This window comes from Phytophthora ramorum (assembly GCF_020800215.1).
Source record: "Phytophthora ramorum isolate Pr-102 chromosome Unknown Phyram_PR-102_s0008, whole genome shotgun sequence".
NCBI lineage: Eukaryota > Oomycota > Peronosporomycetes > Peronosporales > Peronosporaceae > Phytophthora > Phytophthora ramorum.
In genome coordinates this window covers 2,228,962-2,242,748 of record NW_027150654.1, presented here as the reverse complement: position 1 = coordinate 2,242,748, position 13,787 = coordinate 2,228,962, and the positions used below count along the sequence as shown (strand labels likewise).

Here is a 13,787-nt window from a genome sequence, read left to right as displayed (position 1 = left end):
AGACTGAAGATATCTGAATGTCATGTCGGATTCGAGTGCATGTACCGCCGCCTTGGAAGTGTACACTAATGCAATATTTGACTTGCGTTTAGTGAACTTCTGCTTGAGTTATCAGGACTTTTATGACCGACCGCCGAAATCGCAAACACACTTTCGATAGGACCATTCTTGTCGGCACTTGTGCTTGTGAGCGGTGGTTTGTCTGCACGTATTCGCTAGTACCCCTTTTCTCGCCTGCACGAAATGGTGAGCTCCACAGAAGTGGTCAGCGTGGGAGCTAAAACTTTGTCTGCATCGCGCTGTGAATACCGTAAGGCGTAGGATGTTGTGAGCTCGCCCATGGCGGCTTGTACATGGAACCAGCGGAAGGCCGAACCGTCGAGGTCGTCGGCGTCGACCGTTCTCAACGCCCCGACGGCATCAGCTGCACATTTGCCATGTTGCCGCCATTGAAGCGGGAGAAGAAGCGCAACCCGCTGTCAGGAAATGAATACTCGCTCTTGCTCTGGCCCGTAGTCGCCACGCGATGCAGAACCGAAGCCTCGTCATGCTCGTGAGTGGGCATGTTGCTGGGGTTGCGATGTCTACTGGGATAGTTCAACTTGTTACGGCACTGACGACAGGGTATTCCTCGAATAAAAAACTCGCGTTCACATCGTCAATTCGGTCATCTGGACAACGTAGTGTTGAAATGAACCCAAAAGGTAATCCTTGGATTCATCGACGAGTTGATAGAAACACGCTTGCACCAAGCCAAAATGGTTCGGATGCAACAGCACCAGCTCTTGGTAGAGCTCGACACTTCTCCGAAATGGAAACGAGAGCGCCTTGCGAAAAGGGTAAAACAGCAACCTATCCTCCGCAAGCTCGAGGATGTGCTTAGGAGTAAAATCCTTGAACGGCATGTAGAATTTGCAAACCACTCTGCCAGATTTTCCCAAGTCGCTGGGTCTCGATTCAGCGTAGATACGCTCACCTATATCCGCCGTGCTCAATCCGACTGTCGTTTTCGTTTTCCGCTGAGGTACATTGATGTCACTTAGTTATCCTAAAAACGACGTATTATGTCCGTTCTAGTCACACTCAATCCGACTTTGCCACATACGACGTGCCCCATATCTCCCGTAAAATTCAAAAGAGGTGCGAGCTGTAAGAAGTACAAGCCCTTTGTCCTTGCCCCCCCCCCCGAATTGGTGTCTCGTTTATCAACCGGTCTGTTCTCGACCGGGTCGGGCACTCCTCGTTCACAGGACGATCCACTTGCTCCAGAATCATTTCATCCGGGCCGCAACCGCGTCAAAAATGTGTTTTCCCGTCGCCACTTTTGAGCAAGCCACGTGATAATTGGACACACACACCGGAAACGAAGCGATGCTCGATCTTATACTTCCCATCAGAAGCGCGGACGAGCAGTTCGTTGTCAAACCATCTTGAGAATATTCACGTCCGCCGCCATTAGCTCCTGCATGCATCTCTCGACGTGAAGGGCTGAGCGTGAAAGACAGCATACTGACGCACCATGGAGAGCGGAATCCGCTCTGACATCCGCTGTGGGCCTCCTTCGTGCAAGCAAGGCAAATCTCGCCTGTGGGATGCGGATAGACTGTCCGAGAGGCACAGCCCAAAACGATATCTTTAGTTTGTTTTGGGTTCGCCCGGAGAGCCAGGAGGAGTCCATAGAGTCTATGATAGACTGAAGGCATACGGTCCGGCATCCGAAGAGCGTGTGACTCGTTGCTTCAAGCAGCAGCATGTGGTCTCTTCAGCTCTTGAATGCTCCTCGCTGGCCTAACCACCGCATATGGTGCGCTGCAGCAGCGCTTAAATTTGAAGACGAAAGTCGAAATTAGGTACGAGCACAGGAAAAAGATTCATTCAAAGCTTCATGACAAACATCATACAAGGCCGCCGCTTATCTCTTGAGGTGGCTCACATACTTGAGCGTCAGGTAGATGGCGATCTGCACCACTGCCCAAATCACGAGCAGCCCGACCATGAAGTTGTACTTGCGGTTCGGGCGAAAGTCGTACGTGATCTCGATGTAGTGCGCCACCGTCATGTCCGTCGTCGTGTTGCCCGACGGCACAGAGATAATGTCCTGGCTGTCTCCGAACTGCGCACCCACCAGCGCCGACAACGAGTAGCTCGACGGCATCAGGTACGTGAACCACTTGTAGCCCGCCTTCATGGCCGTGCGCGGCAGCAGGTAACCCGAGAACAGGTTGAACAGACATGAAATCGCACCGACTGCCACGTTCGCCACCTTCTCGTTCGGCATGAGCACCGACATCCACTGGCCAACGTACGTGCACGCCGACGTGTACAGGTAGAACACGAACATGAAGAAGAAGAAGTCGCCAGCATTGTCACTCCAGCCCACCAGCCAGTACTCGATCGCCACGAACAGGATGATCACCACAACCAAATATGGAACTTCGGCGAACCAAAGAGATAGGCTGTACGGCAGCGGGCCGTAGTAGTTCGACATGCGCTCGCGGTAGAACACGGCACGCTCGGCGCATGTCACCTCTAGCACTGTCATCAAATTCACGACGCCAATGAAGTCCATGCTGTTGTAGATGAGACCGATGTGCGAGTTGATACGCTTGACGCTGTCTGCCGACAACTGGTAGAACGTCGTGCCGAAGATGACTGCAAAGATCGGGAACAGGAACATGCGCATGAAGTTGTACTGTGGGTTGCGCCAGTACGTGAGCTGCTGCTTCTTGGCGAGTTGGCCAAGCTGGTTCCAGAACCCCGTGGCGATTGACCGATAGTTCAGCGTTGAGTGGCGCACAAAGTCATCAGACACCTCACAGAGCTCTAAAGTGCGCTCTCGGTTCTTCGCACACAACTCGCTGTTCTTGTACTCGACCGAGTAGTCCTTCACGTCGCGACCGATACCAGCACCGATCACCTCCAACATGTACGTGGCCGGGTTGTATTGAGGACGAATCTCCTCCGTGCCAGGAATCGACGCGAAGTACTCGAGCATCTTCACCGAGTCCACGCCCAAGTCGCCGAAGTAGGCCGTGAAGCCACCCTTCTGCAGCAGCAGCAGTCCGTCGAAAAGCTCAAAGATGGAAATGCTGGGCTGGTGGATCGTGCACAGCACCGTACGGCCCGTACGCGCAATCGACTGCACGCCGCGCATCACGATGAGTGCTGAGCGAGCATCGAGGCCGCTCGTCGGTTCATCCAGGAACAGGACGCTAGGGTTCGACACCACCTCCACGCCAATCGTCACGCGTTTCTTCTGCTCAACTGATAGCCTGCCCACCATCTCGCCAGAAATCGCTGTCAGCTCCAGTAGGTCAAGCGTCTCGTGCACCAGGTTCATGCGCTCCTCCACAGTGAAGTTGGGCGGCAGACGCAGATTGGCAGAGAACACCAGCGCCTCGTAGATAGAAGCTGCCTCCGAGTGGATGTCCATCTGCTCGCAGTACGCCGTGATGCGGCTGAAGTTCGCCGGGTCCTTCAACTCGCCGTTCACGTAGATGTCACCCACAATGCGGCCACCGGTCTTACGTCCGGCAATCACATCCATGAGCGTCGTCTTACCGGCACCCGTCGCTCCCATGAGCGCCACCATGCGGCCAGGCTCGAAGTGTGCGGTGATTTTCTGGAGCAACTGCCTCTCCTCGCCCGACGGCAGCGTCACAAAGTAGTCCAAGTCCTTGATGCACAGGTTTGAAGGAGTGAATGGTAGGCCTCCTTTCGCACCCACCGATGCCTGGTCTGGCCCGCCAGGAGTCTTGACTTGAATGTACACATCGTCTTCATCGGGTGTGTTATCCTTCAAAGCCTTGGGCGTGACCCCCTTGTACTTTTCATATCGGATAAAGTGCAGTGCAAGGCCGTTAAACGTCGTGAACACGAAGTAGTATGCCAGTAAAACAATGACACCGAACCAGATGTAGCCCGTGCCTTGGGAGATCGAGAAGCTTTCGAGTAGAGTCTTGCTCTGCGCATCCGAGTAGCGATCGCTTGAGAACTCCGACAGCATGTTACTGCGTAGCGCCCACGAGATCGGAGAGAACCAGTACATCCAGATCCAGTAGTCCGGGATCAAGTCAGCCAGGATGATGTTACCCGAGAAGAGCAGAAAGAAGCTCACAGAGATCGAAGCAAGAGCCTGGCCCACCGTAATACTCGGTGACAGTGCACTGAGCATCGTCATGTAGGCGCTGATGGCGTGCTGGAAGGACACGAGCACCAGGAAGAACACGATGTACTTCTCGAACGTCCGCGTCAAGCCACTCATGAAGTAGAAGAACGTGCCAAGAACGAACGAGACGACCAGGTTCACCGGAATCTGCACCACACTCTCGGCAATTGCGTAGGACGTCGTACGGAAGAAGTTGCGCGGACGCTGTTTGTAGAACACCCTGCGCAGCTGGAACGAGATGGTGATCTGCTGCCACGCCTGACGCTGGAACAGCGCGATGCTGAAGAAGATCATGCGCAGGTAGTACGTCGAGCTCACGTCGAAGTAGATCATCCCCATGACGAGTCCAATAATCAGCGCCTCCGTCAGCTTGCCCCACAGCAGCGGGGGGTCCCGCAGCCACACGAGCTTCTGTCGATTCAGTAGCAGCAACGTGCTTGGCACGAAGGCCAGCCCAAACTCGGACTTCTCCTTCGAGCGAGCCAAGTTCACCACGCTTTTGGCCTTCTTGAAGTCTTCAGGACTCTCAAACTGGTGCTCATTGAAGCCCTTGCCGATCGCCTCGTGGGTTTTCCGGTAGATGCTCGACTGGCAAAATAGGTTGTTGAAGTCCTCCGATGCCACCGCCAAATCTTTGATCGGAATGCTGCCGTTCGCGTAGCGGTGGCCCCGTCCCGACGTTACTTCAATCAGGAAATCCGCCGGGTCAACACGAGGCGGACACGTGAACCCATGACCTTCAAAGTAGTTCAAGATCTCCGTCCTCGGACCATGGTAGACCATGTAACCTTCGTTGATCATCAAAATGTCGTCGAACATCTCCACCACCTCCGGCGTCGGCTGCAGCAGTGCAATGACCGCCGACCCGCCGAGCGTCTTGCACCACGTGCGCATTGACTTGATGATATCAAAGGTTGCAGCACTGTCCAGACCCGTGGAGATCTCGTCACACAAGAACAAGCTCTGGCCGCCCACCAGCACTTCACCAATCGTCACACGCTTGCGTTCACCACCACTGACGCCTCGTAGCAAGGCGTCACCCACGACGGTGTTCGAACAGTCTTCAAGCCCCAAAATCTGGATAAACAGCTCCGTCCTCAACGCAGCAATGTCCTTCATCTCGTCTGGTTGGTCCTCCGGTCGGCCGTTCACGCACACGTCGGCGAACTTGAACGTCTCGCGCACCGTGAGCGTCGGGATGTGGTTGTCCGTCTGGTCGACCAGGCCCACCAGCTTGATGAGGTCGATCTCCTCGCCCTTGAGACCCGAGTACAGGATCTCGCCGCCGATCTCCGTGCTCGCATTGTCCTGCAGCTTGCCGGCCATCGCCTTGAGGAACGTCGACTTGCCGGCGCCGGGGTTGGCCAGGATCAGCGTCATGGAGCCCGGCTTGATGATGCCGCTCATCGGGTGCAGCGCGTGCTTGGTGGTCATGGGGATCTTCTGCCACGGCGTGAAGATGGAGGCCAGGTGCGACCCCACCGTGCCGTGGGAGCCCACCTCAGCAGGCACCTGCACCGAGAACGACAGGTTCTCGAAGCGCACTTCTGGCGTGGGCAGCTGCAGGTTGATCTTGCGGGACAGGTGGTCGTACTTCTTGTAGAACCGCTCGAGGCCTCCGTTCAGCATCGTGTCCAGGTCGTCGGCACGCAGTGTACTGTAGCGACTGGTCATGATGTCACCGCCTCGGTTCGAGTACGGGTCCTGCAGGCTGCGGAAGTTGAGCGAGCGGTAGACCTCGGGCACTTGCTCGCCGCCGTCGTTGGCCTCCGGCTGCAGCAGGCTGGTTTTGGCCTCGTCCGTCGCCATGGCTGGGGATCTGATGGAGATCGACTTGCTTGGCGCGGCGCAAAAGCGGGAGTGAGCGGAAGTGACCGAGGCCGCCGTGGCAGAGCTAAGGGCTCACGAGGAAGTTAGTTGCCGGTGAGCGTGGCGCGATATACTCAAACCGAGTCATTTTTTTCATGTTGAAGTGAGCCGCGCCGTTTCACAGGCACGCAGCTTTTAAGCGCGCTTGGATGGGTGCTTTAGTTTAGTCAAGTATGTTTGAGCGGCTGCGTTTGCAAGTCAAAGCTCGGCTTTTACGGGCTATGCGCGCCGTCATCTTTCGACGCTGGCCCAGCACTCGGCAAACGCTCTCGCTGGCCGCACTGATCCGATGCCCGCAGCGATTTGCTGCCTACGCGTCATATATCGGCGACGCTGGCAGCTGGTGCGGCTGCCGGCTGAGCGAGCGGCTCGTTCTGGCACCACATTGCAAACTGCAACGGTCGGGGCATCTACCGGCAGTCTTCGCCGCTTGAGGCAAGCTCTCTGGCAGGGCTCGCGCGGTTGGCTCCCCGCCACTCGTGCGCTTTGCCGTCGAATAGCTTCGCCGATCTCGACTTGCCTTGCGTGGCGCCAGAGCGCTTCAAGGTGATCAAGCAGACGCGTGCGTCAACGTGCAATTGAGGCCTCTCGACTCAAGCGCTGGACATGTACGTCCGGACCGTCGGGAACGACTATCGAGGTGTTGTCGGCGTTGTCGCAATAGAGTGCACGGTACCGCAAATCCTGTCAAGAAGGTACACCGACGGACATTATGCAAGGTGACGAGCGCGGCTCTCGTTAATGCATAGGACCAGCAGTGCAACCAAAAGCAAACTTCAGACTGGGTGCAGGCTGAAGTTTCGCACGGTGGCTCTCGCGCGGGATCACCTGTTCAACACCGTACATACATGGCCGAGAGGAAACAGGCTGCTGCTGCTGCTGCTGCTGTGGAGCACAGCTTTTTTGCAGTCATAGAGGCTGTACAATTACAGCCGCGTATGAATCTCGCTGGCAGCACAGCATACATGTAATCCGCGACCAGCGTCGACGCGAATCGAGCCGGTGCATTGACTTCACCCTGGAGAACAAATACCCCGGCGAATCCGCTGGCATCGTCTTCGGTGATGAAATCGTGTAGATGGTGAAGTATACTTGACCCTGCCAAATTGAGTACTTGTGCCATCGGATGTACTGTAGAATCAAGTACTAGATAGGGACAGCCCAAAATTTCGCATTCTGAGGTGCCCAATAGACCGGCTATGCGCGGTCCAGTCCCAAAATAGCCAAAAGATATCATTTTGGGTCGCGCCCGCTCGCGCAATGGCGGTCTCTGCCGCGAAGTCCGTGGCGGCCACTATAATAGGGCTCATTCGCATTATGATCGCCCCAGCGCTTGCCCGTCTGCCGCTGCCATCGATGTACGAGCTTCTTTAAGTCTACGAAACCGCGAGCTGGCTAAACCCTGACCCGAGCTCCGCTGCACAGCTTGATTTGCTGATCCGAGCGGCTTCAAGCCACAGTCGAATTCGGGCCGGAACAAGGCGCGGGCCCGTCGTAGCGTCTTTGGCCGCGAGTCCAGCTGGTGGAGCGCGACCGAAGACAAGTCCGTTCATTGCATTTCCTGCGTACATGTATTCCTCCGCTTCGTCAACGCGCGGTATGGCGACAAGGCACAATGTAATACACAGGTTGATTAAAGTCGCAAATCGCCGACGCGGGCCACGCGCCTTCGCCTTCGAGGGCCTCGAGGCGAGGCTATCCTGCCGAGCCCAGCGACCTTTCACGGCTGTCAAGCCCGCTTATTCGTAAAGGTACCACTTTGGAAATCGTCTCGGCGCTGCATGTATGTTATTTCCGAGTCACACGGCCCATCTGCTTCAGTCGTTAAATCGCATCACCCTAGCCTCCGCTACGTACGCGCCGTGTCCCTCTATACAGTGAGCCTGTCAATCAGAGTGAGCGTCTTGGTCCACACAGCTCGCTCTTGAGCGCCTTCGCCACCCACCAAGTCACTCTTCAATTTGCCTCGGACCGCGAGCTCCATCCGAATCGAAGAGCCCCAGTCCAGACCACCCATGGCCACGGAGGACAAGAAGACCGAGGCTACGGCCAGCCTGCTGCAGCCGGAGGCCAACGACGGCGGCGAGCAAGTGCCCGAGGTCTACCGCTCGCTCAACTTCCGCAGCCTGCAGGACCCGTACTCGCACAACCGCGACACCATGGCCAGTCGCTACAGTACACTGCGTGCCGACGACCTGGACACGATGCTGAACGGAGGCCTCGAGCGGTTCTACAAGAAGTACGACCACCTGTCCCGCAAGATCAACCTGCAGCTGCCCACGCCAGAAGTGCGCTTCGAGAACCTGTCGTTCTCGGTGCAGGTGCCTGCTGAGGTGGGCTCCCACGGCACGGTGGGGTCGCACCTGGCCTCCATCTTCACGCCGTGGCAGAAGATCCCCATGACCACCAAGCACGCGCTGCACCCGATGAGCGGCATCATCAAGCCGGGCTCCATGACGCTGATCCTGGCCAACCCCGGCGCCGGCAAGTCGACGTTCCTCAAGGCGATGGCCGGCAAGCTGCAGGACAATGCGAGCACGGAGATCGGCGGCGAGATCCTGTACTCGGGTCTCAAGGGCGAGGAGATCGACCTCATCAAGCTGGCGGGTCTGGTCGACCAGACGGACAACCACATCCCGACGCTCACGGTGCGCGAGACGTTCAAGTTCGCCGACATGTGCGTGAACGGCCGACCGGAAGACCAGCCCGAGGAGATGCGCGAGATCGCGGCACTCCGCACGGAGCTGATGCTGCAGATCTTGGGTCTGGAGAACTGCGCCGACACTGTTGTCGGTGATGCTCTGCTGCGAGGTGTGAGCGGTGGTGAACGCAAGCGTGTGACGGTGGGCGAGGTGCTGGTGGGTGGCCAGAGCTTGTTCCTGTGTGACGAGATCTCGACGGGACTGGATAGTGCCGCGACCTTCGACATCATCAAGGCGCTTCGCACGTGGTGCAAGACGCTGGGCGGGTCGGTCATGGTGGCGCTGCTGCAGCCGACGCCCGAGGTCGTGGAGCAGTTCGACGACATCCTGATGGTGAACGAGGGCCACATGGTCTACCACGGCCCGAGGACGGAGATTCTGGACTACTTCCAGGGCCTCGGTTTCACGTGCCCGCCGCGTGTGGACCCTGCTGACTTCCTCATTGAGGTGACGTCGGGACGTGGCCACCTCTACTCGAACGGCAATGTCCCTAACAAGGACCTCGCTGTTTCGTCCGAGGACTTCAACAACCTCTTCTGTCAGTCGAGTATCTACAAGAAGACGCACGAGGCGATCAGCAAGGGCTTCAACGAGCACCAGTTCGAGAACGCGGAGGACTTCAAGAAGGCCAAGAGTGTGGCCAACCTGGCTCGCTCAAAGGAGAAATCCGAGTTCGGCCTGGCGTTTGTGCCGAGCACGATGCTGCTGCTGAACCGGCAGAAGTTGATCTGGCTGCGCGACCCGCCGTTGCTGTGGGGGAAGCTGTTCGAGGCGCTCATCGTGGGTCTGGTGCTTGGTATGATCTACTTCGACGTGAGCTCGACGTACTACCTGCGCATGATCTTCTTCAGCATCGCGCTGTTCCAGCGTCAGGCGTGGCAGCAGATCACCATCTCGTTCCAGCTGCGTAAGGTGTTCTACAAGCAACGCCCTCGCAACTTCTTCCGTACGACATCCTACGCAATTGCCGAAAGTGTGGTGCAGATTCCGGTGAACCTGGTCGTCTCGTTCATCCTGGGCACGTTCTTCTACTTCATGAGTGGACTGACGCGGACGTTCGAGAAGTACATCGTGTTCTTCCTGGTGCTCGTGTCCTTCCAGCACGCCATCAGCGCGTACATGACGATGCTCAGTTCTCTGTCGCCAAGCATTACGGTGGGTCAGGCTCTTGCTGCTATCTCCGTGAGCTTCTTCTTGCTCTTCTCGGGTAACATCATCCTGGCCGACCTGATCCCGGACTACTGGATCTGGATGTACTGGTTCTCTCCGATCTCGTGGGCTCTGCGCAGTAACATGCTGTCGGAGTTCTCAAGCGACCGCTACACCCCTGTCGAAAGCCAAACGTTGCTGGACAGCTTCTCGATCACGCAGGGTACGGAGTACGTTTGGTTCGGTATCGTCGTCCTCTTGGCGTACTACTTCGTGTTCACGACGCTGAACGGCATGGCGCTGCACTACATCCGCTACGAGAAGTACAAGGGAGTGAGCGTGAAGCCGATGACAGCCAAGGCTGAAGATGAGGACAATGTGTACGTTGAGGTGAACACCCCTGGTGCTGACGGTGCCAAGGGTAACAGCGGTGGCCTGCCGTTCACTCCGTCGAACCTGTGCATCAAGGACCTCGAGTACTTTGTGACGCTGCCTTCTGGTGAGGAGAAGCAGTTGCTTCGTGGCATCACGGCCCACTTCGAGCCTGGCCGCATGGTGGCGCTCATGGGAGCGACGGGTGCTGGTAAGACGACGCTCATGGATGTGATCGCCGGACGTAAGACCGGTGGCCGCATTGTGGGTGACATCATTGTGAACGGTGAACAGAAGGACCCGGCGAACTTCAGCCGCATCACGGCGTACTGCGAGCAGATGGACATCCACTCGGAGGCCGCGACGATCTACGAGGCGCTCGTGTTCTCTGCCAACCTGCGTCTGCCGCCCAACTTCACGGAGGAAGAGCGCATGAACCTGGTGCACGAGACGCTTGATCTACTCGAGCTGACGGCAATTTCGGGTGCCATGGTTGGCAGCCTGTCCGTGGAGCAGAAGAAGCGTGTGACGATCGGTGTGGAGGTGGTGTCGAACCCGAGTATTCTCTTCCTGGACGAGCCGACCAGTGGTTTGGACGCGCGTTCGGCGCTGATCGTGATGCGCGGCGTGCAGTCGATTGCGCGCACGGGCCGTACGGTGCTGTGCACGATCCACCAGCCGAGTATCTCGATCTTCGAGCTGTTCGATGGACTTCTGCTGCTGCAGAAGGGTGGCTTCACGGCCTACTTCGGCGACTTGGGCGTGGACTCCGTCAAGATGCTCGAGTACTTCGCGTCGATTCCTGGCACGATGGAGATCCGTCCTCAATACAACCCGGCCACGTACATGCTGGAGGTCATTGGCGCTGGTATCGGTCGCGACGTGAAGGACTACTCGATCGAGTACAAGAACAGCGAGCTCTACAAGTCCAACCGCGAGCGCACGCTGAAGCTTGCTGAGGTGTCGGACGAGTTCGTGCGTCACTCGACGCTGAACTACGATCCGATTGCCACGGGCTTCACCAACCAGCTTGGTCAGCTTGCCAAGAAGCAGCAGCTCACGTACTGGCGCAACCCGCAGTACAACTTCATGCGTATGTTCCTGTTCCCGCTGTTCGGCATCATCTTCGGCACGACGTTCTACCAGTTGTCGGCTGACAGCGTCAAGCGTATCAACTCGCACATTGGTCTCATCTACAACAGTATGGACTTCATTGGTGTGATCAACCTCATGACGGTGCTGGAGGTGACGTGCGCCGAGCGCGCCGTGTTCTACCGCGAGCGCATGTCGAACTACTACGGCCCGCTGCCGTACAGTCTGTCGCTGTTCTTCGCTGAGGTGCCGTACCTGGTCGTGGTGATCATCCTGTTCGTGACGATCGAGTACTGGCTGGTGGGCTGGAGCGACAACGTCGGCAACTTCTTCTTCTTCATGTTCGTGTTCTACCTGTACACGTCGGCGTGTACTTTCGTGGGCCAGTGGATGTCTGCTTTGATGCCGAACGAGAAGGTGGCGAACGTGGCGGTGGGCGCTTTGTCGTGCCTGTTCAACCTGTTCTCGGGCTACCTGCTGCCGCGCCCTGCCATGAAGGCGGGCTACAAGTGGTTCACGTACCTGATGCCGTCGAGCTACTCGCTGTCGGCACTGGTGGGCGTCCAGCTCGGCGAGGTCCAGGACATCATTTCTGTGACGTCGGGTAACACGACGACGGAGATGACGGTGGCTCAGTATGTTGAGGACACGTACGACTTCCGGCCGGACAGCAAGTACAACTTCATGGTTGGCCTTATCGTGATCTGGGCGGTGCTGCAGGTCGCCATCTACCTGACGTTCAAGTACGTGAGCCACCTCAAGAGATAAGCGGCGACGTTGAAGACAAACGTTGTCACAGAGCCATCGACACACTGTTTAGCAGCGAAGAGATAGCTGCTCCTGCATTTGACTTTACTTTTGAAGTAGATTTTTGTTTGATTGCATCCTTGTTCAGTTTTTCGTTTACATGCACATTGCTGGAAGCAGAACAACTTGCTCGGCACCATAAGCTGCGAAGGTGGCGCCGACCAACGCAGTGGACTCACAGCCCGAACACGCAGTGCCCCATGGTCGAGTGCCCCGTGCACAGTACGTACCTGGGCGAGGGCTTCCCCGGCACACCTTTGGACGCCACCAAGCCCATCCAGGGTCCGTACGGCACGGGTCAGTCCGGCCCGGCGTTCGGCAAGTGCCCCGTGACGAGCAACACGGCGTTCGAACAGGACGACGACGTCGAGTTCGCCCGCAACCTGAACCTCAAGAAGCTCAACGCGTTCGCGCTGGGCCACGGCTGGTACTTCTGGAACTTCAAGACGGAGCTGGGCTCGCGCTGGAACTTCCTCGAGCTCGTGCGGCAGGGCGCGTTCCCCAAGAACGTGTCGCACTACCACGACAGCGAGGCCGTGTTTCGGCCTGCGAGAAGGAGGACCGGGGCGAGTTCCTGTGCGCGGCCAAGCGGGGCGTGCACCCGGACGACCTCAAGCGGGGGATCGGCTTCGCGTGCGGCGGCGACCACGTCGACTGCTCCGAGATGGACACCAAGTTCTTGACGCTCGAGGAGCGCGCCGACTGGGTCTTCAACGAGTACTGGCACTCGCACCGCCACTCGGGCGCCACGTGCGACTTCGGAGGCGCCGCTCACCTCCTGAGCACCAGCCAGCAGCCCACGCCGAGTCTGGACGAGCAGCACCTGCACCTCGCCACGTCGCCCTCCTCGCCCGCGATGGTCGTCCTGTGGAGCTTCGTGGGGGTCGCAGCGGGCATCCTGTTCGTGGTCGTCGCGGGCGTGCGCATCATGGCGCGCCACAAGCGGCGGCAGGAATACTCGCCGCTCATGCAGGTGACGCAAGTGGTGTAGATCATAAAGCACCAATGCACATTCATTATTCAACCTCTGCGTTCTAGTTCTAGCTACCATGCCTTGGGTCTCTCTTGCCATCGCGGAGACAGACTTGCCTGCTTCAACCTGCTGGCTGGCTGCCGTTAAGCTTAAGCGCGCTTACCTGCCACACGCCCTATGCATCGCGTCGGCATTGGCCAGGCAGCGAAAAGGCCGACCCTTTCAACAGCGTGAAGTGATCGCTTGAGCGCTTTGCGTGTCGCGGAGGTGTTGCCCGCCGGGTGGTGGCGGTGTCTTCGCCGCGACGTGCATGCAGGCCGACGACGTGAATCTGCGGCGGCAACTTTATGCGCGCTCGTCGTGAGGAGCCCAAAATTCCCTTGGGGGGCGCCCAACGCTGACTCCTATAGTGAGAGCAAGTGTAACGATTTAAGCGCGGCGTCCCGGCTGTGCATTCGGACCCCTTTCTCTTGCAGATGGACCCCTGGCTCTGCGTGCGCACCCAAAACAAGCCAAAGATATCGTTTTGGGCTGTGCCTCTCGGGCAGTCGTCTTGCCTTTGACAATCCTTGCCTTGTTTGCACAAAGGCACGAAGACTCCCATCTGCCAGCACAAACCACAAAAGACTTCTCGCCGACGACGGGTTACGCTTGC

The 13,787-nt window shown here is 57.7% G+C and overlaps 3 protein-coding genes across 3 annotated transcripts; 2 read left to right on the top strand and 1 right to left on the bottom strand.

The window, feature by feature from the left end:
- Positions 1-1,912: 1,912 nt before the first annotated feature.
- On the bottom strand, positions 1,913-5,977 carry KRP23_9611 (ABC transporter G family member 36; the record flags this gene model as incomplete). Its single annotated transcript, XM_067895186.1, has 3 exons — positions 1,913-3,046; positions 3,728-4,010; positions 4,986-5,977. 3 exons carry the CDS (start codon positions 5,975-5,977, stop codon positions 1,913-1,915), a joined length of 2,409 nt encoding a protein of 802 aa, XP_067742796.1.
- Positions 5,978-8,052: 2,075 nt separating this feature from the next.
- Positions 8,053-12,120, top strand: KRP23_9610 (ABC transporter G family member 37; the record flags this gene model as incomplete). The annotated part of the gene is made up of 2 exons (XM_067895185.1): positions 8,053-9,053; positions 10,029-12,120. 2 exons carry the CDS (start codon positions 8,053-8,055, stop codon positions 12,118-12,120), a joined length of 3,093 nt encoding a protein of 1,030 aa, XP_067742795.1.
- A 239-nt stretch (positions 12,121-12,359) lies between these two features.
- Positions 12,360-13,150, top strand: KRP23_9609 (uncharacterized protein; the record flags this gene model as incomplete). The annotated part of the gene is made up of 2 exons (XM_067895184.1): positions 12,360-12,641; positions 12,716-13,150. The coding sequence occupies 2 exons, from the start codon at positions 12,360-12,362 to the stop codon at positions 13,148-13,150; spliced, it is 717 nt and encodes a 238-aa protein (XP_067742794.1).
- Between the last annotated feature and the right edge of the window lie 637 nt (positions 13,151-13,787).